The sequence below is a fragment of the Eupeodes corollae genome, chromosome 1, assembly GCF_945859685.1.
Source record: "Eupeodes corollae chromosome 1, idEupCoro1.1, whole genome shotgun sequence".
NCBI lineage: Eukaryota > Metazoa > Arthropoda > Insecta > Diptera > Syrphidae > Eupeodes > Eupeodes corollae.
Window position 1 is genome coordinate 293,977,546 of NC_079147.1, and position 26,862 is coordinate 294,004,407.

The 26,862-nt window shown below is 34.8% G+C and overlaps 1 protein-coding gene across 2 annotated transcripts in view; it reads right to left on the reverse strand.

Moving 5' to 3' along the window:
- Positions 1-26,862, reverse strand: part of LOC129940590 (uncharacterized) — a 107,546-nt gene that overhangs the window by 29,978 nt on the left and 50,706 nt on the right. For both annotated transcript variants that reach the window (XM_056048974.1, XM_056048973.1), the window contains 3 exons: positions 14,958-15,155; positions 8,902-10,083; positions 8,705-8,835 (listed from right to left, as the gene is read on the reverse strand). In XM_056048974.1, the coding sequence (XP_055904949.1) occupies positions 8,705-8,835; positions 8,902-10,083; positions 14,958-15,033 (1,389 nt within the window). In that variant the 5' untranslated portion in view covers positions 15,034-15,155. The remainder of the gene's footprint in view (positions 1-8,704; positions 8,836-8,901; positions 10,084-14,957; positions 15,156-26,862) is intronic.

Sequence of the window (26,862 nt, forward strand, 5' to 3'; positions counted from 1 at the left end):
TGGATGCAACGCTAAAGTTGAAAGAGCACATCAAAAAGAAAAGAGAAGAACTAAACTTGAAATATAGAAAAATATACAAAGAAAACAAATACCGAAATCATCCAAAATTCCAAAACAAAGTCCTTCGTGGAAAAGTTAATGCACCTTGGTACATAAGAAATACCGATCTACATCGTGACTTACAAATAGAAATGGTAACAGAAGTTGTTAAAAAAATACGCTGTATCGCACAACCAGAGACTGCAAAGTCCTACTAACTCTGAAATGGAGTCCGTCTTGAATAGAAGAAACCATGTTCGGAGATTAAGAAGAACCAAGCGTCATGAGCTTATGGTCTAAAAAAAACATGGGAAAGTATTAAAAGTTTAAACTTCCCCCAAAGTGATTGTACAAAATTAAGAAAGAAAAATCGGAAGTCGATCCTTCAAGATTGGTCCTGATGAAGAGGTGGTTTTAGTGGTTAAGAGTCCCACACTTCTTGGTGTCGAATACTGCCAAGTGTCTTTTGAAGATTTCCTCCTGTCAAAAAAAAAATTATTAGGTCTAAGCATGATTTTAACAGTATAGTCTGCGTTAGTTTTCAGGTTTTTTAAGTAAACTGGAGGCAGGCCAGATTCAATGTAAATAGCGTAGTTTGGTGTATTAGAAGGGAATCTAAAAATACGTTTGAAAAAATACCGTTGGACTAATTCGATTATCTTTATCTTTAGAGTCACTTTTGAAGAAGTTTGACCACATACAATTGATAGCAGCTTTTGCTACCTTCACTTTGTCTTTAAAATAACTCCAAGTTTTAAGTTATGTACTATAGTAAATCCTAGGTATTTGTAATCAGTCACTACTTCTATGTTTGAGCTGTCATGGTGCCAGTTGCGATTAGTACTGTTACTGCGTATTTGAGATCTGAAAACCATTATCTTTGACTTTGACGTTTATATATTAAGCTCCCAAGTATCGCAATATTGTTTTAATTTGTTAATCTGGAGCTGCAAAGCCTCTGGATTATTACATTACAATAATATTACAAGATCATCTGCATATAAAAGCACCTTGATAAGAACATTTCAAATAATAACACCACCTGGAATTTGATCTTCAATGTCATTAATGAAGAGGGAAAAACATTAAGGGACTCAAAATGCATCCCTGTGGAACTCCTTTTTAGATTTAAATTGATTTGACAATCTCATACCAATTTTTACTACTGAACTTGTATTTGATATAAGTTGTTCATATATTCTTATGAACTTTGTAGACAAACATATATCTGTAAGTTTGAAAAGTAGTAACCTTCTGTTTATAGTGTTAAAGGCGGCTTTGAAATCTGCAAAAAATGCATAATATTCTTTTTTTTATCCATAAAACGTCTAACAACACTATTTAAAGTAAAAATTTGGTCTATTGTAGAGATTTGCTCGGTAACCAGCTTGAAAACAACTTATTTCATTATTCCTTTCACCCCAGGAAACAAGCCTTAGGTACAGTAATTGAGTGAAATTTTTCAGCAGGGATATGAAAACAGAGATTTTCCGGTAGGTAAGGATCTCTCTTTTTAAAGATCACAGGCATAGGCATAAAGATCGAAAGCTATTTGGAATTGTCTCATCTATAAACATCTTGTTTATTAAAAGTAAATTTTTTTCTAGAAATTGTGAGCTGGGAAGAAATAGGGACTTAGAGGCCCAATTATTGTTTTTTTACTAAAGATTTCAAGTAACACGAAAGATTTGGTTCTACTTTTCCTACATTCTTCGTCAACCAACAAGGTTTATAGTTATTTGCTCTATTGTGAGAACTCCTGACAGCTGATATTCTGGTGTCAAAAATTAAATCCGTTGAGACATCCACTGTGATTGAAACCAGACTTCAAGAATTGATCGTATTTATAAAATAATGCAGTTAATTAAGAATAATTGTTAATTTAATACTTTGGAATATACTATGTGAATGATTGAGAGTTTTTGATATCGTATTTATATAAATGTGCAGTAGATCCCACAAGAAACCATTTGTTGTCCGATAGACTTTTGAAGTTTCTGGAATGGATTGGTATTTTTTTTTTTGAAAAAAGACAGAGATAACATCCCAATTCTAATTCAGAATCAAAATATTATAAGCTCAATATTATTAATATAACTTGAAATCATTTAAAAAAATATCGACATCAAAAATAAAATTGGATATTTAAGTCGGTAAATTAGTAAATGCTCTAGACCAAAAGAAATAAAATATAAAGTGTCCGAAAGTGAAGAAAATGTTTGAAGTCTTTTCAAAACTTCAAAATCTATAAACTGTCAGCCTGGCAAAAAATCCTCGTTTCAAACCCTCCCAGTGGGTGCCGGGGGGCAATGATCACCACAGTTGTCTTGTACGTCAGGTTAAATTGCTGAAGTTTCCTACTCCTTAATAGTAGCAAGCTTTAGCAATGCAATTTGACCATAGATACGGGGTCCCTAATTTCAGTGGTGGTGTGAGCGTCTTACATAATCCGTGCCGAAGAATGAAAGGCTGGGGGCCAAACCAGTCGCTAACGAGCTCATTCGGATGACTTGGCAGGGTCCGTCTTATCTTCTGCCTTACCCCGGTATATCGGCTCTGGCGGGGCTGACCTCTTTTTTCCGACCTATTCGTGGGACCAAAATACAATAAATTTAAACAAAATGGACGAAATAGACAAGACGAACGTAGAACCCTCCACAGACTTGGAGGATGAACTCTTGGCCTCCAGCCAGGAGACTTTGAAGTAGAGCTCATTTAGCGCTAGTAGTTCCAGCACTTGTGAGCGACCCAAAACCACAGAAAGTATAGGCAGTGCTATTCATTGCAAACCTATTCTTCCTAAACCGTATACAAAATCGAAATCCTCGAGTAGCAGTGCAACTCGAGCAACCAAAAAACAATCAGAAGACGCTCTTCTCAGGAACCGCTTCAAATCGGCCTCTCACATTCAAACAGATCTCATGTAGAGGTCTGCACGTCTCAGAAAAAGAGCAAGCTTGACGACCGGACAAAGATAGTGAAAGCACCATCTTCTGGAGCAGCGAAACTGCGTACTCTTAGTGAGGATTTTCTAGGGATTTCCTTATTGAAAGCATTGCTAAGGTTAGCAATGACTGAGAAGGCTTGAACCTCAAGCTTATCCCACCTAAGGACATCCCTAGACAACCGCATTTGGTTGCCGCTCATGAGCATAAGGCCAAGCAACGCAAATGCTCGGCATACCCTTCGGGGAAGTTCTGAGATCAACGAACGAGGTGAGTCACTTTTTGGTTTTATTATTGAAAATAATGTGACCATTTGTAACTGAGGCAATGCTCCCACTTTCGTCTTTCCGAACTCGAAAAATTATGATGGATGGGAGGATGTGCTTGATGTTACTTTAGTACACAACCATAATTGATTAGTGGAGAATTGGAGAGTTTCCCCCTTGAATTCGTTTTCGGATCACAAGTGGATTTTTTTTCAAATTAATTTCGAGTCGAAAAACCCTCCGCCTTACAGAAATCCCAAAAGAACTGACTGGACGAAATTCAGTCAAATTGCTAATTCCAAACTAAGCAACTTACCGAATCTTACTGAATCGATAGGAGACCTTGAATGAAAGGTGAAAATCTTTGAAACTTCTATAGGTAAAGCTTTTAGAGTCTCTTGCCCAGTTAAATATAGCCATAAAACCCTTCCTTCTTGGTGGAATGTAGAACTGTCGAGTCTTAGGAAAATGACGAGAACAATTTTCAATATCTGCCACAAACATAAGTTTTATCAATCGTATAACGACTCTCTTAAAATTTACAAGCAAGCCCTGTCATCAGCCAAAAGACAAGGCTGAAGAGAATACTGTCAATCAATCGAAGACATAAAGGACTCCGCAAGGCTCAGCAAAGTTTTATCGAAGGAACATTGTAATCCTTTATTTCTAAAAAAGCCTGATGGAACCTGAACAGCCTCTCCATCCGAATCTCTTGAGCTACTGATCAAGACGCACTTTCCGGGTTGCGAGAGTGATAACCCCGAATCGCTTGAAACCACAGAGCTACTCGTAAACGTAGCTCATGTGGAGCAAGTCAATTCCGTTATTACCAGAGAAAATATTTTGTGGGCCATCAATACTTTTTCTCCAAATAAATCCCCATGCATGGATGGCATACTGCCAGTTATGCTTCAAAAGTTGCATGATGTGGCAGCTTCATTGCTGCTTTTAACAACGTCCTTACCGAATCCATAGAAGACTCGCTCGTTAAGTTCGGTGTAGAAGACTTCATTCGAGAATGGATTATTTCCATGCTCAGTGGTAGGAAGATTCGAGCTACTCTAGGCAATACAATCGCAACAAAACACGTGAGTAGGGGAATACCCCAGGGTGGTGTCCTTTCGCCTCTTCTATGGCTTCTGGTCATGGATACAATTCTCGTTGAATTAGAGATGTGGAGTGAAGGCGGTAGTCTATGCGGATGATTTGGTGCTATTAGTGTCAGGAAAGTACACCTCTATGATTAGTAAAATCACGCAGTCAGCTTTGAAGAAAGTTAGCAACTGGGCCACGAGTTAAAAACTAGGAGTTAACCAAAGTAAAACTGAACTATTGCTTTTTAATACCAAAACTAAAGTACCGCCCTTCACGCTACCTCGATTCAACGGTCAAATCCTATCATTATCTTCCAATGCAAAATATTTGGGAGTTATACTCGACCCTAACGGGTTAAGAAGGCCTGTGTTGCCTTCTACGCCTGCAGCAAAACTTTCGGCAAAAAGTGGGTACTTCAGTCGAAGATGATTTTATGGACGTACACAGCCGTAGTACGTCCAATCTTTACATATGGTTCGATTGTGTGGTGGCCTGCTCTTAGCAAAGCCTATAATATTGATAAGCTAAAGAAGGTTCAGAGAACAGCTTGCGTGGGCACCACAGGGGCCATGCGTACTTGCCCACGGACGCCTTAAACGTTATTTTGGATCTTCTACCAATCGACCTTTTGATTAAATAGATAGTTTCCTGCAGGGCTATTAGGCTAAAGGAATCAAACAGCTGGTTGTCAAAACCTTATGGTCACAGCAACACAACGAAATTGATTCCCTCCGATATTATCTCGGTAGACACTGACTACTGCACTCCTACTTTGAGCCTTAGTAAGGGTTTTAATGTTATTTTCCCATCGAGAGAAGATTGGGAGGATGACATCGAGTCGATAGGTTTCGACACAACCATCTTTACTGACGGCTCAAAGATGGAGTGTGGAGTTGGTTCTGGGATATTTTCACCCTGATCTGGGTTTCGGCCCATAGTGGTATCTTGGGAAATGAACGGGCTGACGAGCTAGCCAGGCAAGGATCGGCTCTTCATAGCTCACTTGCGGAAATGGTTAATATTCCCCTTGGTGCTATGATGGGTAAAATCTTTTCTATCTACCAAACTGAATCAAATCGAAGGTGGAGCAATTTACCCAACTGCATTATATCTAGGAAGATATGGCCCACCTATAACAAAACCCGTACAAACGATCTCTATGCAGGCCAAGGCAAGACATAGCCAGGATTGTTGTGGTTTGTACCGGACATTGGCCTTTGGGAGTTCATGCAGAGAAGTTGGATATCTCTTACAACACCTTTTTCCGTAGTTGTAGTGACCAAAGAGAAAGTGAAACGATAATCCATTTCCTCTGCAAATGTCCTGCTTTGGCAAACACTAGAATGAAATACTTTGGAAAAGCATTCTTTCACGAACTTGATGAGCTATCTGAGACAAAGATTAGAGACCTAATCCAGACCTCTCCAGACATGTTACAATTGCATCACAATTTTTATTTTGTACTGTAAAGAATTGTTACTTATTTCTTTTCCAATTTTCCAAGGAACACTCTTACAGAAAACATTAAATGGAATTGTGCATGAAATAAATAAATCATAGAATAATAAAGTTCACCTTTTAATTGAATGAAAAAAACATGATCAACTGTCATTTTGACATAAGTATACTTGAGTTAGTCAACTCTCCATTACATTTGTTTTAATTTTTTGGCAGCTGGCGAATACTAAAACCTTGACTTAGTTGTTAGTCCCTTATGTCACCTGCCCAATCATGAGCTCAAACTCATTAAACGTCAATCTCGAATTCAATGTCAACAATTACCGACATCACACCGACAATAAAGTTGGTTATTTTAGTCGGTAAGTTAGTGTATGCTTTAAAGAATAAATAAAATAAAAATGTTCGAAAGTGTGAAAAATGTATGAAGTCTTTTCGTAACTTAAAATCTGGGTCTTGTTAAAACTTTAACAAGTGAAAAAACCACATTTTGTCGAAAAAAATGCGTTTTAAACATACGACCGAGTTTTATATTTCATTGTTGAAAATATGAGTGGGATAAACTTCTCAAAAAAAAACAAAACTTTTTGAATTAAATAGAAAAAAGTCAGTCTTTTTTTTTCGTTGTGTAGGTATCGCAAATTCAAGGAAATTTCATAATTCTGCGTATAAACATTCATGAATGTATAAAAATACATATATATTCATAGTTGATAGACAATCTTATCTAACTGAATATTTTGCACTATAGAATCATACTAGCATAGTTTACAGGAAATAGATAAAAGGTTGAATGGATGAAGAAAATAATAATAAAAATAAAAATAAGATCCAAAAGCATTGTCTAGTGCCCCGAATAAAAAACATAAACACAAAAGCATTGTTTGGCATCTCTGTCGACGACGACGATGGCACGCAAAATATTTTTCACTACAAAGCACTTTCATCATATTTTTTTTGGATAATACCTACTTTTTTGTTGTTGCTGCTGTTGTTGTTGTATAATAACTATGCTACTTCGACTATTTTTCCTTTCAGCTCTCACTATGCGCTTAAAGCTCCTTTTTATTTTTTAGACATCCATCGGGATAAGGGATAGAAAAACACATTTGATGGTTTATGTTTTGAAAAGAATGCATCTTCTCTATGGATGGATACTAAAATCATAGTTATACTTTTTTATTTGCACCAAAAAAAGAATCCGCAAATAATTTATAATAGCGAGAGGGATCATAATGGTAAAGACTTTTTTATTCTCTTTGTATATGGTCTATAGTCTTTGGTGAAACTTAAGTGTACTGGAAATAATACTCTATGAATAATAATAATTATAAGATGGAGTCACAAGATCGATGTAAAGGTCTCCAGAGCCTTTATTCTATGCACGAACAAAAATGAAACAAAATTTATTTAAACAAAAATCAATAAAATACAAAACAAAAAGTACGTATACGCCTGAGTGCACCTCTGTAAAATCGTTCGTTTAAGAGGGAATAAAACGGATTTTTTGAATAATAATTTTGCGGCTCGTGACTTTATATAATTTTTAAATTGTTCGTCGTTTAACAAAACAAAAAAAACTGCAACAGCAGCAAAAGTTTCTCCCGGGAGTGTATATCCTCTAATTGGTTTAATTTTTTAACACTGAACCAACAAATGGTTGGCATGAGTCATTTTGTTCCATGAATAAATATCAGAAATACATATTCAGTTCCGATTTTATTTTCGTTTTTTTGGCACACCAAAGTATACATTCCTACACATATTCTGAACATGAGTCATTTTATAGCAAATATCCTACAACTCCAATTAAATAAAAGGATGCGTACATAATTAAATATGTTCTAATTAAAAGATTGTTTCTTGATATAGTTTTTGAACGTTTAATGGATGAAAACGGTGTTTTGAAACACACTCTTCACCCAAAAACCACTGTTTCCATATTCAAGGTGTAATATGCAAACAATTTCCTCATAACCCATCATCACACACCATTTAACCACTTTCAAAAACGCAAAACAACGACCTCGTATTTAACAATTTTAGGAATTCAAATTTGTCAAATCGTTATTTAACCACCCAAAACTTTCAATACATTGCGCGTGCTATAGAGATCTGTATATTGCTATATTATCCTTGTAAACGGGACGATTAAAAGTTATACCTACTATTCAAAATAAATTGGAAAAGTTTTCTATTAACAACTCGAAAACGGGTGACATTCCAGCAAAACAAAAATAATGCAGTTTTAAATTATTATTTTCGCATTTCTCATTGAAACATTAACCCCATTTAAGTATAGCTCTACCATCAAAAGTTTTGAATTTTAGCCTTTTCTCTCTCAACTTGAATCGCATCAACCACCCCCCCCCCCCCTTCCCCTTCCTACAAAACCTCATAGTTTCCAACTTATATATGCACGTCGAATAAAATTCCTGACAAAACCATCGTTTGGCACGTATTTAATGCAACCGACTCTCTATAACATAGTTCTTTCATTCCAAATTACACCTAACCTCCCCGTACAAGTTTGTGACTGAGCCGCAAGTCAAATACTTCCTCCCCGAAATCTGTTTCCAATGCAACATCACAACAACAACAACCCAACGACAACGACAATGACAACAACAACATAAACCTGCCACAATCCCTATGGCAAATAATGTATGCTTGTTCCTCTTCCTGCAGCTAACTTTATGAGAAAAAATGTGCTCCATGCAGAAACAATAAATTCACAACTAGCGAGCACCGCCTCCGCTGACGCCGCCATCGCTGCCACCACCACCACTATTGAGTACCTATCAGACTCAACATCGAAGTCTAAAACATATAAAAATTCCACACATTCTGAAAACTTGCTGAAAAATGAAAAATAAAAGAAATAAAACTGAAAAAACTTACCTCGCAAAACTTTGCTCCATAGCGGGGTGGTGGAGAATCACAGAATCGATACCGATTCCTAGTGCCTCCCAAACAATTAGTCGAGCATGCCGTCCAGTCGCTCCACGGTCCCCAGCCACCAGTGTCCGATTCTGCAAATAAACAACAAAGTAATTAAAACACTCGCAAGTTGGCCTTTTTCGTGGGAAAGAATTCACCTTTAACGGGCAATGTTGGCACACAGTCCATCCGAACGTCGGCCACGGCCCCCGAAATGCCCTGGCTGACATACACGAAGCAGTATTCGACGTATTTTTCTGAAAAAAGTTCGCAATTAAAATACAGCGAGTACTGACTTTTGACCACACGTTGCTCGGCCACGTAATGCAGTGATGTAGGTGGTTTTAACGATGCCACATCGGCACGAAGTTTTGCAAACAACCTCACCCGGTCGCCCTGTTCCAGGATGCACGCTGGATATTCATACAGTACTCCGATGCCGGTGTGCGGGTCGCAAGGGAATATACTCCTGGCATAGACGTTGAACACAAACTTGTTACTCCAATCAACGCTGATGTACTGTATGGCTGCTGACGTAACCGCTTCGGCAGGGGTCGGAGGTATAGGCCTCAGCCGGACCGCATAATTGCCGGCTAATCCGAAAAGCTCACAACGCAACTTAATTAGTTTGTGTTTGGGAAAACCTCGGATCTCCTCGGCATAAAGGATATTACTTCTCGAGTCATTATGACTGGCACACGTAAGCTCCTTACCGCAGTAAATTAATTCCAACCAGAACTCGGGCAGATTCATCAGAGTCATCATGCCAGCACTAAGGTCACATTGTACTTGGTCGAAGGATAGTTTGACTTCGACCGGAATCTCAGGGTAAGTGACGAGTCGGTTTGGAGTGACTTGCATGTTGGCCACAGGCCACCGGACGTCTAATTGTTGTTTCAAGCGTTCATCATCTATGATGGAACTACCACTACCGCTATTATTTGTTTTGGATATTACTTGCAGGGTGTACTCGCCACCCCGATAGAATGTCTGACAAGGCACCGAGATTTGTGTAACATTATTTCTCGGGTCGGGGTAAAGACTTATATTGCTTACGGTCTCGGTTCCATTTTTTGTCATTATGCTAATGACAAGGTTCGTTAGCGCATTATCCTGCTCCTCTAGCACACCAACTGTGCTTCGGCTTGTGGTTAATGACGGTGTAGCGGAGGTATTCGGTTGTTGGTGGTGCTCCTGTTCCTGCTGCTGTTGCGTGGCATTCGTTCGATTCACATATTCCGTGATGCTCGTATATTGCAGTTGCACATGTAAATCTCCACTTAGAGCTACGAACGAGCTGGGGCACATTAGCCGCCCTTTTCGTATTGCCAGCACGTGACCTAAGGATAATCGGTGATGGAAAAAAAGCAAAAGAAATAAAACATAAAAGAAGAAAAGTTAAAGAAGAGGAAAATTGTAGTCGAGAGTTTATGAATAGAACAAAAATGGGAAAACATAAATTTCTTTTGTGATTTTATAATTGCGAGTGTTTCGTTGGAGTTTCCGTTTTCCTGCTGGCATGGCGGGTGAACCTGAGCACTGTGCTTATACACTTTTTTAGGGCTACCAACCACACATCACATAACGAAAATATAGAGTATGCCATAAAATAACAACCATTATAAAAATCTAACAACATCCGGATGGGCTCGTTTTGAAAGGTGCTTTTAATTCAAAAATAATTGTTGAAATTCTGCATTTATTCAAAATTAATTCAAACAATCGAAAAGTGACAAAATGCGGACAGTAAGAAAAAGGAGAGCAATAACTTTTTAACTGATGGCTGTCAAATCTAAAGTCTGTTAAATGTGACATGGGATTTTAAGATTCTAGGATTAGGAAGTTTAAAGTCAGAATAATAGGTGTTCATACTTTGTTGGTAGGGAGTAAATTGTGATAAAGTTAAATGCTCTACTTAAGACTTTAAGCCAATGACTTTTGTAAATAAGATTTATAATTCTGCGTTTGTATTTTTTGTTTCTCTTAGTCCTTTTTTAAGTCACTGACTGTCAATTTTTGACATCTTTCACCTTCATTTTAAATTATAAACCTAAAACTTAAAAAAGTACCAAACTACATTGCCAACATTTATACATTGGTAGCCCTGCCAATTTTCCTCTTTAAGCCTAGTACATACTTCCTCGTGAAGTGAACGTTCGCCAGTGGAGAAAGTGAACTTTAGACATTGCTCACTGGTACACACTTGTGAGTACACGTTGTGAACATGAACAAACCAAATGTCAAAGCTTCACCAACAGTTCCCGTACATTTTGCACGTGAATTGCCCGTGAACGAAAACTCTCCACTTTGTTCTCCACTCAGCTTCACGAGCAAGTTCACGGGTGAACCAAAAACTGAAATTTGTATGGGTTCACGAGATGGTTCACAAGTATGTACTAGGCTTTAATAATTTCTCTGGACATTATACAGTCTTGAAAATTTTTTATCTTAAGAAATAAAAATTGAAATATGTAATTCTGTTTTTTTTTTTATATTTTAGTTACATCTCATATTGGATGGCTATTAAATGAAAAATGTTTTTTAACATCTCAATTTTAAATTGCAAACGACAATCTCAAACAAAATATCGAACTACATTAACAACATAAAACTGACATTTCATAAATTTAAATTCTTACATTTTCAGACCTGTAAAAGTTTCGTTCTTCTCGTTAATCTTTTAGCTAGACAAGGATTCTATTTATACAATTTTTCTTACACTGAGAAATAAATAAATAAAAATATACAAAACGTAATTCAGTTTTTTTTATATTTGTTCTTCTTGTAAAAGTTACACATGCGTATGTATATTAGTTGTCTAGAAAATAAAAATATTTTTTTTTGACAGTACACTGCTGACTGTTTAGAGAACATCTGGTCAGTTTATTTTCAAACATGGACAATTGTTTTGCAATACTCTTTGAAACCAAAAAGTTTAAATTTCTCCACTTTATATTGGAAACATGAATCTTAAACAACAACAAATAACGAACTACATTACCAACATTTAACTGACATTTTTGTTTGAATTACAAGTTTTAAATATCCAACTACGTGGTAACTGACATTTAATAAATTGTTATTCTTACATTGGCAGCCCTGTGAAAATTTCTTCTCCTCGTAAAACTTTTAGGTGGATATTGTTGAAATAGACTTCAGTTAAAGGCTTAAAATAAAAACAAATAGTGTTTTTACGTAATTCTGTTTTTTTTTTTTGTATTTTTGTTGCTTCTTGTTAAACTTAGGTATGATGTAGCAATTCTCTTTTAAATCGTTTAAAGTCAAAATTTGACACATTAAATTGGAAAAAAACGTCAATCATAAAATAGTATTGAACTACATTGCCATTACAGTGGGAAATTTTCTTTTTTTGTAATTCAAACAAAATTGTTATTAAAAAAGAATTTAATTCGGGCAAAAAAAATATAAATGTGAAGGAAAGTGGTCTTTGGAATTAAGAAAATTCAGCCATTCTTTCCTTTTCATGTCTTGGATATCCCCTCGCGGCAGCCATTTCAGATTTTCGACGTAAATTTATTCAAACACTTGATGTCTTGGAAATCGAAGTCAACAATCGATTGATTCATTTTTTTGACAGTCTACCACATTTTTTTTGAATATCTGGTCAGCTTTTGCTTAAGCATGGAAAATAATGTTGAAATATTCTTTGAAATCAATGAAAGTCAAAATTTGACACTTTAAATTGGAAAGAAACGCCAATCTTAAGAAAGTATCAATCTACGTTGCCAACACACTTCAAAATTGTATTTCTTCCTGTAAATCTTTGTATACTACAAACAGGAAAAGATTAATGGCTGAATCACAAACACGCTTCAGCTCCCCCTTCGTCTGCCTTACGGTGGGCCTGCTTCGAGGTTGCTTTGAATGATATTCCTATTATTTCATCTCTCCAAAAAGCAAATATTTTGTTTGTTGACATTTTTTTGCTTGAGCCGTCAGACAAAGCAAATATTCGGATAATTGAAGTAGAGCTTCCGTTTGGAGTCACATTACGTTTTTTTCCTTACGATTGTCAAACGAAACGTGAGGTCGAAGATCCATTGTGATAACATGCGTATGCATTGACCTCGTAAACGTCAGGTGAAGCCGAATCTGAATCGTGTTTGTGATTCAGCCATAAATCTCTAGAATTTATCTTATCTTTAGAAATGAAACTTATTACCGTCAAACCTCTTTTTGTTTTACTTCTATTGAATGGGGGTTTTCATAAAAGTCTGCTAAATTCGACCTGGGTTAGAAATGATCAGATTTGCGATCGAAAAATACGCAGATAAATGGAAGAAAAAATGTCCATAAACGCCATAAATGATACCATTGTTTTCGGTAATTCTGCATCCAAATGTTTTTGACCGAAGAAAGTGCGGAAGATAAAATTAAAATATAAAGACCAAACAGTTTGAGTTTTTACTATTGATTTTTTAAATAAATTTCTTATTTGCAGTTAAATTTATTATGTTTTTAAAGAGAAGAACAAGCAGTTTGAAATGAGTCTAATAACCCTATTCTGCTATTTACGTGGATCGTATATTCGATTCACCCATTTGATTCCCTTTCACACTGCCTTTGCATTCTGCTATCCATTGGGTGAACTACATTATCCCAAACCAGTTTGACATTCAAATAAACAGCTGTTCATGTAAAAGTCTTGGGAATGTTGGATAAATTGTTTTGATTCATACCAAAATTAAGTTTTGTCAATCCACCTAAAAAGAATAATTTGTGTAATTTTTGGAAATGGTCAGTATTTGACTTTTTATTCCAATTGTAAGCAGATTAATAAAAGAATCCTCAAACAGAGAGCTTCGGAGAAATGTTAAAAAGTGTCTTCCTTCTCCTAAAAATGTTAATATTCTTTCATTTATAAAACAAATATTCTAAATTTGAAAAGAAACAAGTTTTCACTTACATTTTGCTTAAAAAAATTAGCAAACCGGACATCAAATGAAAAATCCGCTGCCTTTTATATGCGGAGCTGAATTATATAGAATGAATGCTTTCACAGAAATAGAAGAATGTCGCGCAGTATTACCGACGTTACCGACATACACAGATTCACTTCGAATGAATAGCAGAATAATGATCAGTGAAAATTCAAGTAAAATTCCACCCAATAAATAGCAGATTAAACTTTGAATTTAAAAGAAAATTCATAATTTTGGTAAAAAGAAATGTGTATGATACTGCACTGCTCTTTGGAACTTAGAAAGTTGATCCATTCTTCCCGTTTGATGCCTTGGAAATAAAAATCTCTGGCTGCGGGCATTTCTTATTTTCGTCTATCGTTTATGAACATTAACTGACTCGTTAAAATTGTACTCAAACAGGCCTACAAACTTTTTAAACCATATTGGTGTGTTCATTTACGCAATACTGCAGACCGACGATTACGATACTAACGCAGATTTTTAATGTCTACTAGATGTCTTTGAAATCAATGAAATTCAAAGTTTGACACCTTACATTCCCACGTAAATATTAAAGAAAATATCAAACTACATTACCAACATAATAACTGATTTCTCATACTTTTAAATTTTTACATTACCAGTTGTGATGCTTAATATGTTTCTCCTTGTAAATCCGTTAGATGGACATTGTAAAATATAGACAAAAAATGATTCTATACCTAAAAATTCCTTTATCGTAGGAAAAAAAACTTGTTCAAAGGAATCAAGAAATCAAATTATGTTCGTAAGATACGTAATTCTGTATATTGGATGGTTAGGAAATGAAAATAATTGTTTTGACAGTCCTTGGCATATTTTTTCTTTGAGATCCTCTTAGTTGTTGATAATTTTGTAATACTCTCTGCAATCAAGGAAAAGTCAAAATTTTGACACTCTTCTTTAAATTGTAAACGTCAACCTTAAACACAGAACCGAACTACATTACCAACATAGCAACTGACTTCATCAGATTTAAATTTCTACATTGGTAGCCCTGCGAAAATTTCTTTCTCCTCGTAAATCCTTTAGCTGGACATTGTACAATACGAACAGAAAAAGATTCTATCTCTAAAATTTCTCTTATCTTTAGAAATAAAACTTATTCAAAGGAATCATTGCCTTCTTTTATATATTTTTTTTTCGTATTGTTTCCCATTTTGTGTTTCTCTACTTTTATTTTTTGTTTTATTATTTTATTTTACTCTTGGTTATAGAAACTCGTATATTATAAGAAAACATTTCCTTACCTATTCGACATAGAGCAAAGATAATTGATGATAGTATCACAGTCCATTTTAGTGGAGTTTTGTAGAAGCAGCACATTTCGTGTGCGCTCACCAGATCTCCTAGATCTCCCAGATATCCTTTCTGCTCTTCTAAGTCTTCGATTCACAATAGTAACCTCTTTTGGTGTGCCATTATATTTTACAAAAATTTACTTGAATCTAAAATTAAATATAAAACAAAGAAAATTTAAGAAATTAGTTGTACATATATATAAAACAATAATTTTACTTATATCTATATGAGTACCTTTTGTAAAGTATTATAGGAACAATAAAAGGAGAGAATATTATTTGAATAACTAATTATTTAATCCTACTGGAATTTTGATAAGGACAATGGCTTATGATGAATCTTTTACTCTTTGTTTTTCTTTTTTTATATTATTTTATTACAAGACCATAAATTCTAATTCTGAAGCCATTATATCAATGAAAAGTGATGATAATAATACTAAATGGGATTGTTCATAATCCTTAAATACGTATGGAAAGGGCTTAAAGGAGAAGCATCGCATCGCACTGTCTGTTTATATACTATAGGACTTGCTCAATGAATCATCACACTGGACTCTGCCATGCCGATTACTTGAGATGGAAAGGATGAGAATTTATTGCATCCTTTTGGCTGTTATCCAATAATTTAAGATCAGGGTGTTGGCAAAAAAGGCAGAATTTATAGAAGATTTATTATAACAATGCGGTTCATTTGATTAGATACACTCATTTTTTTTATCGTCTATTAAGTAAAGTTATTCCACCTTTTGAAATATTTTAAATATATTGCTAATGAATTTAATGGAAGTTTTCATTTTTAATATAAAGCTTTCAAAACAGCTTTTTGTTTAGTAGATTTCCATTTTGTTAGAAAAATTAACAAAGTTTTGAACTGAACACGCTTGGAAGAAAGTCTGCTCTGAGTTTTTGTTAATTTTAATTTATACACGCTTAAAATTTGTTGTGTGCAGCATTTAAATTGTAAAAATCGGTCTTTTTTCTAAGCTTGTTTTTGGCCCTCTGAACCATCTTCCGAACGCACGAAATACACAACCACAATTTTCAATTTGACAGTTCAGGCTCTGTTCATATGAAAAATAGAAGAACGCCTATGATACATTTTTGAGAGATTTACTCCTCCTTAGACAAACAGCTGTCATTTGACAGATGTGATTTGTCATTTGTTTATTTATTGTGAAAAAAGGGATGAAATATTTTAGAAATAATAGCTATGTTCAACCTACTTAAGTGCTAAGGAAGCTCTCCGGCTCAGAAAGTATAAAAATATACGGGAATACAAGTGGAAAGTGGCCTTATTCAACTTGGAGTCCGCAAGTGGACACATCTAAGGAGAACAGGGAACAATTACAAATTTGGCATGACATGGCAGCAGGAAATTTGTTTTATTTTTTTATTTCATAAAAAAAATTGTCATTACAAATTTCTTCGAAAATTCCTGACAATTGTGGAAAAATTCTTGACAATTCATTTTCATGACAACTTTTTTATGAAATGAAAAGATGACCATTGTCGGTTATTTACCTAAAATTCTACAAAACTGTCAAATTACTTACTTACTTACTTAAGGTGGCGCTACAGTCCTGTGTGAACTAGGGCCTCACTGAACAAACTTCTCTATCTAGCTCGGTCCCTAGCTAGATGTCTTCAGTTTCGCGCTCCAAGTTGGGTGAAGTCACTTTAAACTTGTGCGCGCCACCTGATCCGCGATCTTCCTCTACTGCGCTGTCCTGTGGGTGTGGATTCGAAGACTTTCCGGGCCTGAGCATTGGTTTCCATGGGCTCTACGTGACCCAGCCATCTTAGTCGGTGGACTTTTAAACTTATGGCTAAGTGTAAGTCGCTGTACAGCCCGTATAGCTCGCCGTTCCATCTTCTCCTCCACTCCCCTTCGATGCATACGGACCGTAGATCACGCAAAAAAACTTTTCTCTCGAACCAACGCATCCGATTTTGTCATAGTCCATGCTTCTGCACCGTTTAGCAGGACGGCTATGAAGAAAGTCTTATATAGCGGCACTTTGGTCCCTCGAGAGAGGACTTTACCACTCTGTTGCTTTTTTAGCCCAAAGAAACAGCGGTTAGAAAGAGTTATTCTGCGTTTGATCTCAGCGCTGGCGTTGTTTTCTGCGTTTACAGCGGAGCCTAGGTAAACGAAGTCCTTGACTACCTCAAAGTTACGTCTGTCGATGGTGACGTTTTGACCAAGACGTCGGTGTTATATGGCCTTTATTGACGTCAGCAATTACTTTGTTTTGCCTTCATTAACCTATTTTTGCCGCCGCTGACTCAATTCTCACAAGAGCCCCATTGACATCACGCTGAGTTCTTCCGATTATGTCAATGTCATCAGCATATGCTAGTAATTGGACAGACTTTTGAAAGATAGTGCCAGTTGTGAACTCTCCAATATTTTTTCAAGCACAATGTTAAAAAAATCACATGACAGCGCATCACCTTGTCTAAAACCTTTTTTGACAACGTTTATGGAGCAGCGTGAATTCTCCATGGTCATCCTGCACAAACGAACGAGTTTGGAAGGGATGCCAAAACTAGACATGGTTCTATACAGCTCGTCCCTGTAGATGCTGTCATATGCGGCCTTGAAATCGATTAAAAGATGGTGGGTGTCGATTTGGTGTTCTTGGGTTTTTTTCCAGGATCTGCCGTAATGTGAACATTTGATCGACTGTGGACTTTCCTAGTCTAAAACCACACTGATAAGGACCTATCAGGTTTTTGACGATGGGCCTTAGCCGTTCACATATTACGGCAGAAAAGATTTTATAGGCGATGTTAATTAGACTGATTCCTCTATAGTTGATGCAGTTTAGAGGGTCTCCTTTTTTCAGGATCGGGCAAACAATACTGAGGTTCCATTCATCGGGCATGCTTTCTTCCGACCATATCTTACAGATAAGTTGGTGCATGCTCCTAACTAACTTATCTCCAGCTTCTTTAAGGAGCTCGGCATTCAAGCCATCCGCTCCAGCGACTTTATTCGTCTAAGTCGGGAGGACGGAATTGTTGGCTTTGGTCGTCTATGTTGAATGGATAATCCTGCCTGACAACTGAATTCGGTTCGTCGTCGCCAATATATAGTCTGCAGAAGTGATCCTTCCATATCCTCAGCATTGACTGCGGTTCTACTATGATGTTTCCACTTTTATCTTTGCAGCCTTCGGTTCTAGGTTTATATACCTGTGAATTTCGTTTCACCTGTTCATAAAACTTTCGAACCTCATTCCTGCTTTTAAACCTCTCAGTATCTTCGACCGCACGCTTCTCATGCCCTCTGTTTTTCCTTCTGAGAAGTCGGTGTTCCTCTCGCCTCTTCTGTTCATAGAGATCATGATCAGGTCTCGTCCTTTTATGCAACGCGGCTTTGTGCGCTGTTGTTTGGCTGCATTTGCCTGCCAACATTCCTCATCAAACTAGGGGTTTCTTTGTTGGTGGCTGCTTGAAACCCAGCACATCTCTGATTGCATCTTGCTAATTTTGATACTGGTTTTCGATACATTGTGTTGGCGGCAGAGAACTTCGAGGGAGGTTTGACTAACTCCTTAACCTTAAACATTGCAAAATGTCAAAGTTTTACTATCCCTCTAAATCGCAATTCAATAAACTATTCCTATAAAATACACAATACATTTCTTTCAGCAGTAACCTCTAAAAATGGACCTTGGTGTTACTTTTGACCAAAAGCTTGATTTCTTAAAACATACTGATTTGTTAGTTGCAAAATGTAAGTCTAAGTTGGGATTTATCTTACGCAATTCAAAATAATTCTGTGATCTAGGATCGAGTCTTGAGTATTGAAGTGCTATTTAGTGGCTTTCATATGAAGTTCACTCTTTAAGAATTACAAAAATCCAAAAAAGCATTGATGAAAAGGCTTAATTTAAAGAATGAAATGTCCTAAGAAAAAAGATCTAAATTATTTAGAATCGTTCTCAACAGTTGAAGAAAGTCCTCTGGCGTTTGTTCATTCTTGACGTATTGGGAAATTATATTTATTGTTCCGTAGCCTTAATTTATTTCAATATTCCTACGGGGTTGCTTAGGAACCGATTGTTTTTAAAACTCCATTCCACAAAAGTTGATGAAATAAACTAGACTAAAAAAATGTAATTGGACAAAGCATTCGACATTCCTGATGTGCGGCTGAAAACACGATTCACTACACTATTCTTTACAATTAAAGTGTACAAATTAAAGAACATTTTTTATGATCTGCGAGTTATAGTCATATCTTCATTTTTGGATTTTGTCCTAAAGACTATAGCTCTTTATAGAGGCACCTGCCAGCACTGTTAGATAACAAGCAGTATGCAATACCTTGTACCTGCTTCAGATGTTCTTTTTGGCCACAACCATGACACACTGGGTCTCCAAATCTAAAATTATTCGCCAAATGACTTGTATCTCCACATCGAAAGCACTTTCTACAAATTTGGTATTAGTTTTTCTCTTTGACGAAGTTAAAATCGGCTTCCTTCACCTTCTGAATTTCAGCACTATATTTTTCAGATAATTCAATAGATTTGGCCAATTCTAGGGCTACATCTAACGTCAAACATTTCTTTTCCATACATCGATTCTGACTCCGTTGGTTACGTCATCCAAAAACAAATTGATTCCGAAGTGCTGTCTCCAATACGTTCCAAACTTGCAAGTCGCCGACAGTCTTCCTAACGCAATGACGAACTCATCCACCGTCTCGAAATCCTTTTGTTTCCGAAGATGAAATCTATAATTTTCCATAATTTCATTTGGTTCGGGATCGTTAAATGATGTCAAGGTTGAGACGATTTCTTCGTATGTCTTCTCCAATGGTTTTGAAGGTGAAAGTTTGTCGCACAATGTGTTGTAAGCATCGTTTCCTATGTAGTGTAAAATGACGTGAACTTTTTTATTTATAGCGTTGTTAAACAGAGCGATAGCCGTTACGAATCTATTCACCCATCGGTTCCATTTAATGTTTTAAGGCTCGAATGGCTCAATCGAAAATGCTGCTTGTAAACTCTGCATGATTTGATTATGTAATTAAGCACACAAAATTTTCATTTTCTATCGTATATGTAGTGTACACGTTCCACGTTTATTCTCAAATATTGGGTTAACCGTGCTCGTCGCCAATTGTTGTATTGTAAGAAATAAAGAAAATCCTTCGTTTACAAAAGAACTAAATTGCTTTATTTATGATACGTCTTTTTGATTTCACGTTTGTACAAAAAGTGATAATTAGTGAAAACTATAAAATCAGAGTGACAAATAATAATATAGACATAGTTTGTTAACTTGATTGAGAATTGTAAAGTATAACATACTGTTGAGTATTAAATACTAATAGTTCCTTGTTCAGATACCACATGATGGTTAAAAAGAGAGAAAGCAGAGTGATGTAGGCACTTTTAAACTTTTAAAAGAAAGAAGTGGAAGCGAGATAAAATAAGCGATAAAAAAACAGTTACCAAAAATCTTAAACTGTTAAGTTAATTCGCCTCAAGTTTAGTCATTAAAAACACCCTTTATATAATTGAATAAGAAGTAATGCAAATAGTTCCGAAACAATTTAAAATATTGTGTTCGTAACTTCTTCAATTAGATCAAATTTGCTTTCTTAAAAGTATATCCAACCTCAAGCACCGGGTTGTTTCTTTCATAAAGTTCTTAAATCTTTTCTCCAAATCTCCTTTAACTTTAATGGATGAATTGAAGTGTATTTAGTCAATTTAACATTGTATTGTAGTTCGAAAACTTCAAGTTCTAGTCTTACATCAAAAATTAAATCTTCTATTGGGGAATGGGGACTTCGATTTTACTTGCACACCACTCATTGTATGTCTATGGGTGAATGTCCTTTCTCTCTCAGCAGGGATCCTTTAAAATATTAAAATAATAATTAACATACCTAAAATGGGTGGAGTATGTTCTTGTTCCGTTTGAGGTTTGGGGTTCTAATCGTATGGCAGTACAGCAGACGAAATATTTATGATTATTAGTATCACGCCCGCGAGTGCTAATTGCACTTCCATCGCATGTACCAATGGTATTTATGTAATTTGTTTCTTAATAAACATAAACAGGTCACGGACACGGGTTTATGTTTTTGTGAACTTAGTTTTCACAACAAAACATTTACATATTATGTGTAGTACAAGAACGCGTTTCCTAATGTCAATTTATTTAACTATATCTGTTTCGAGGTACCTTACCTAAACCTACCTTACCTACACTACATATCCTTTTAGCCATTTAAATTTGTAGAATGTCTTTTAGAGGAATTCTACGAGGGGGTATCCTCGTTTGTGTACCTCATTTGTATTCTGTTCACAAACTTATATTATCTATTTTGTAAATGATATTCCGTGAAAAAGGTGCAAAATATTTGAAAGGCACGCAAAAGTGGTGAAATGACAAAGTTTCTGCGAAAAGGTTGGTTGATAAACAGAAATAAGAAAATTTAAAACAAAGTTTTTGAAGCTGAAAATAAGGTAATTCGTAGAGGTACCTATAAAGAAAAGTTTGTATTATTTATCTATTTAATTTGTTGTTGTTTTTGTTGTTCTTGCTTACAGAATGTTGTTTATTTATTCAATAAAGCGTTACAATTGTTTTTTTTTTCTGTACCTGCTTTATGGAAAATAAAATGGGATAACTTTTGAAATTCCAATGTGATGAAAAATCAACTTTTACCTATGTATATACATAAGCCTCTATAATAATTTACCTTTTGGTAAGTAAAGTAATCGATTAGCTAAAAAAAGTTAATTTTTTCAGTTAAATTTATTAATTATCTTTCCTGGTATCTTTTAAAAGTTGATAGATCCACATCAACTGAGGTAAAAGATGACTATAGGCTTGGTAAGAGGGAAGGTGAGGTGATTTTGTTCTGAGAAGAAAATTGAAGCAAAAGGAAAAATATTTAAGTCGATAATAACGAAAATCTCATCATCCTGGATATCGGCTTATATGAGAGTCAGTCAATTAACTAAGTTATGTATAGACAAAAAAAAGAAGCGCTGGGTTCTAGAATATACCTACAAGAAAATAAAGGAAGAAAATAAGGTCCATTTAAAGATTAAAAAAGGAGCTTGATAATTTTTATTTTAAATATACAAAGCAAATTTTTTTGAAAAGGTGACTTTTACATGGTTTTGAAATTCTATGGAAATTATTTAAAAGAGAGTGGTTTGAAATCCTGCATTGGGAAAGTTAATGTCTAATGAAAGATGATTCTGCTTATTGTGCCTTTGAAGGTTAAAAATTTTATAATAGTTCTGAGATTTAACATTTAAAAGTATAGGTTTTTGAAATAGAATGCGCTGACCAAGAAATCAGCACAATCACTGATTCCAATTACACCATTCCCCCGTACCGTTTATTACTTCTTTTTAAATAATCGTATTTAAAAACATAAATCTGACACCCTGTGTAATAAAAGCCTATTTTTTAGCCTGAAAATTAATTAATTACAAATTTTCCTTAACTGAAACTTATAACATTAAATTAATTTATTGGTTGCATACTAAATAAATTATGATTCCATTATTTATTAGAAAAATATTAAAAAATATAAATATTAAAATACTGTAGAAATAATTTCAACTGAATTTCTTACTATGATTACTTAACAGCCTTTAATCTGTTTTTCTTTACATTTTAGGCCCAAATTATTTAAAGCTAATTTGCTTGGATATTAACTTGTCAGTACTTTGGATAAAAATGTACAGAAAATTGCCGAAATTAAAAGTAATGAAACAAATCTATTCAAATATTCGTTTCAATTAAAACTTAATTTTGAAGCTAGAACTCAGAACTCAGAAGAACAGAATTTTTGACGTATTTAGAATGTTTAAAGCGACCATTAAAGCACATTTTCACGAGTGTTGAATGTATTCAGAGCTTAAGTTATTTAGTTCCTAAAAAACCTGTCATCCAAATTCTTAAGGGATTACAAAGCTGTTTTCTAGAGAACAAATTCCATTAAAAAATCACATTGAAAGCAACAGGCCTTCTTGAACCATGCAACGTAAGAAAAGCTCAGACACTTTATTAATTGTAAAAATTATAACAGAAGTTAAGAAAATAATATTAAGTCAAAAAAACTGGAAAACAGATAGTAATTTTTTAAGCTGTCATAATTTAAATGACAGTTTATATATGGAGCAGGGTTGTTGCAGATGTATAAATTTTGACATTCGCGGAAGCGAATGCGGATGCGGATTTTTTGAGACTCACATCGGCGGATGCATTACATAAAAATAGTTTTAAGTCCGTAAATAAAAGAAAATTGTATTGATTATCTTTGCGTTTAAAATTAAATTAATTAAAAAATGGATGAGCAGCCTTCTCAGACAGTAATCTGTTTCTTAGTGGATCGTATACTTATCCAGCTCCGCTAAATAGTTGTTCGCTGGGAACACTGGCTTTTGGAAGTGATAAATACATCAGTGCGACTTTGAAGAGCCTTTTTAAGACTGTTTGATGGACTTTCCACCAATCAAGTGGATTATTATCCAATTCTAGTCCTTTTTAATTTCGGTAACATGCTAACTGCCTTCGGGGAAGTGCTTCGTGACTAGCGTTATCAGATTCTACTTCACCTTCGTCGTCAGTTGATGAATCTAGCATCATTTCCACATCGCTTCTGTTTTATGTTTATAAAAATATATCCTGCATCTTCTTTATTTTTTTTTAAGGATTTTCATTGTTGGCACTCTCAAATAAAACAAACTCTTCTGGATGCTTTGACTTTGACTTGAAGAAGTCTTGCGTTTTTTTCGTGAGTATGTTTAACGATATATTTTGAATTCGGACTTGTCAGGATCATTTTTATTTAAATTAAAATAGATCGAGATGCTGCTTTTTGTTGGTGTCGGCATTTATGTTCTGTATTCGTATCAATTTTTCACTTAATATATAAAATAAACTGTGTGCTCTGGCCACTTAGCAAGAGCTTTTATATCCTCAAATCTGTGACGACCATTGCATATGACTTATTGTTGCTTTTGCCGTCCCCTACTTGGGACCGAGATTTTTGAATTTAAAATGTTTACTAAGGGTGAAAGGTCGTGCTATTTTTCGAATTTGAAAATAGCGTTAAAATACATCCGCATCCCCAACAAACTCCTCATCAGTTTATGCGCATGCGGATGCTGATGATGTAATTATTGCGAATAACCCGCAATTGCGGATGCGGATGCGAATATTCGCAATATCAATAATATGGAGCTTCAGTTCATTGCATAAAATATGACACCCGCGAAACTTAGGTGTCATTTTAAGTGTCATAATCTTAGTTCAAGGCTTGCCATTTATACGATACTGGATCGCTTGATAATTGAACAACTCATTAAATTATTAAAACCTAAGGTGTTGGATGAAATGTATATTTTCGCGAATTACTCGTTAGGTTTGGTAAAATTTTGAAGAAATTATAAGAGAGTGGAAGATTACTGATGTCGTTAGAACTGTATATCATCGCTCAAGTTTTATCAGCTCAAACTCACACCTCTTTTTGATATAACCTCTTTTTGACGTGGTTCCAACAAGCCGAGGCAACAGGCCACATAACCCAACAAATTATGGCTTTATTGCGTGAGAAGTTTTCTGGTTACATTATTTTAGGTTTTGGGCGACGTTAGCTTATGAGAAATATGATTAAAATTTATTTGAAAAGAATCACATGCTGATAGCCTGATATTTTCTGTGAAATAAAAACAGTTTGAAGACAATATTTTTAATTTTTGAAAAGCTATTTGAGTCAAAAGTATATTTTTAATAAGTTTTAGTATTGTTTTTTTTTTTTAGGTTTTTATTTTTGGTAAAAAAACTGTTGATTCGATTTTTTTTCAAAACTTTAATAAATGTCAACAACAATATTTTTTTAAAAGATAAAAGTAGTAGTTTAAGGCCAATATCTCAAAGTTTTGAAAAGATATTTGAGTCGAAAATCAATTTTTACCAACTTTTATTATTTTTTTTTAGGTTTTTATTTTTTTTTTAAGAAAACTGTCAATTCGATTTTTCTCAAAATTTTATAAGACGTCAAAACCATTATTCTTCGCTGCACAAAATTGTTTTGTCGATGAAATCATATTTTAGTCGTAAAATTTTCGAGGTGACACATTTTTTTTTTTCAGTTATTTGGAATTTATCTAAACATATAATTGTTTTGTATTACGTTACAATATAATAATATAAAATTCAATTCAAGTCTCTAGCGTCATTGGATCATGAGATATTTAGGTTTAATCAAAATTTTTACCCTTTTTTAAACTGCTCTGGTAAAAAAAACAACCACGCAATTTTCGTGAGAGCCTTTTCTGCATCTTTCTGCCTTATTATTTGTATAATTAAATTATATTTGAAGTCGATATCTCTTCTGGTTCTTGAGCTATGGACGACGAAAAAACGTCGCGAACGTTCGGACGTACAAACTTATGTACATACGCACGCACAGACATCTTTCTAAAAATCATTTATTTCGACTCTAGGGACCTTGAAACGTCGAGAAATGTCAAAATTTTCAATTTAACAAATCGGACCCATTACAATAACTTCATATGGGAAGGTAAAAAACATGGTCGCAAAAGTTAAACACTTTTATTACACTTCCAATATTGTGTTTAAGTTGCGCCGCCGAACGTTCCAAAATCCTGATGTTCGAGGAACCTGTTGTTATTCAGTTGTATTACAATACAACAATGCATTCAATTAAGGAACGCACAAATTGAATGCTGGGATGTACTGTGTGGAAAGAATTCTTGGTTTAGGGTTACGTATAATATTCAAACCTGAAAAAAAGTAGTTACTGATGCTTTTAAAATCATCATATGATTTTATAGTTTTTCACCTCGAAATGATTCATAAAAAGGTTTAAAATCAAAGACACTTCATTTGAAGACCGGAATCCTATCTTTAACTCTGGTTTTCCTACAAGATTAAATGTCTTTTTTAAAGCACACGTTCACAGCTAATATCAATTTTCCACGAATTGGTGAAAGTGTTCAAAGAGTATGAAAATTAAAAAAAAAAAACGAATTTGAAAGTGCGTACCTTACCTTAATGTTTACAAAGGAAATGTATTAAATCTGATTCAAAATGTAGGGATTATAAATTAATTTACAGCCCTTATGTGACAGTTTGGTGTGCTATTGCTGAATATGGTGTGTTAGGTCCTTAAAGAAATTGGACAAAAAGTTACAGTTAATGCGGATCGCTACTGTCACTTGATTGAGACCTTCCTCCAACCAAACTAAAAATCAGTTTACTAGGAACCACAAAGAAGTCTGGTTCCAACAAGATGAATATGGGAGATCTTTTTGCCCGACCATGTATTATTAGAACCACTTAAAAATTTAAATATAACAACCGAAGCTAATTGGAAATTTTTCAATCTATTTGAATTAAATAAGTTTACATATACTGAAGCTTTGTGCTCGTTACGTTTGCCTACCAAAAATTTAACTATCAGTTATCACACAAGCTGATTCCATGTAGAAATATGTTTATAATTTATTACTTTAAATTTGAGCTAAACTTTTATTACGTATTCTAAACTCCATATAATACTCAGTTAACTAACTTCCCATAGGAGGTTATTTGCCCGAATTTAACATTTTGACATATCTCTACGTTTTTGTTTAAAATTTTTAAGTGTTCTTCACATTGTATAGAAAGTCGCATAATCATAAGATCCCGTATCTGATTCGTAAACTAAGATCCACCGAAAATCGCATATTTAGCTTATTTACTTTTCCCTAAGTTGTTTCAAACAAAGTTTTCAACTCAAATTGTCTTCAAAACAGTATTTATATAAAATAATGTTGACAACATTTTGTAAACA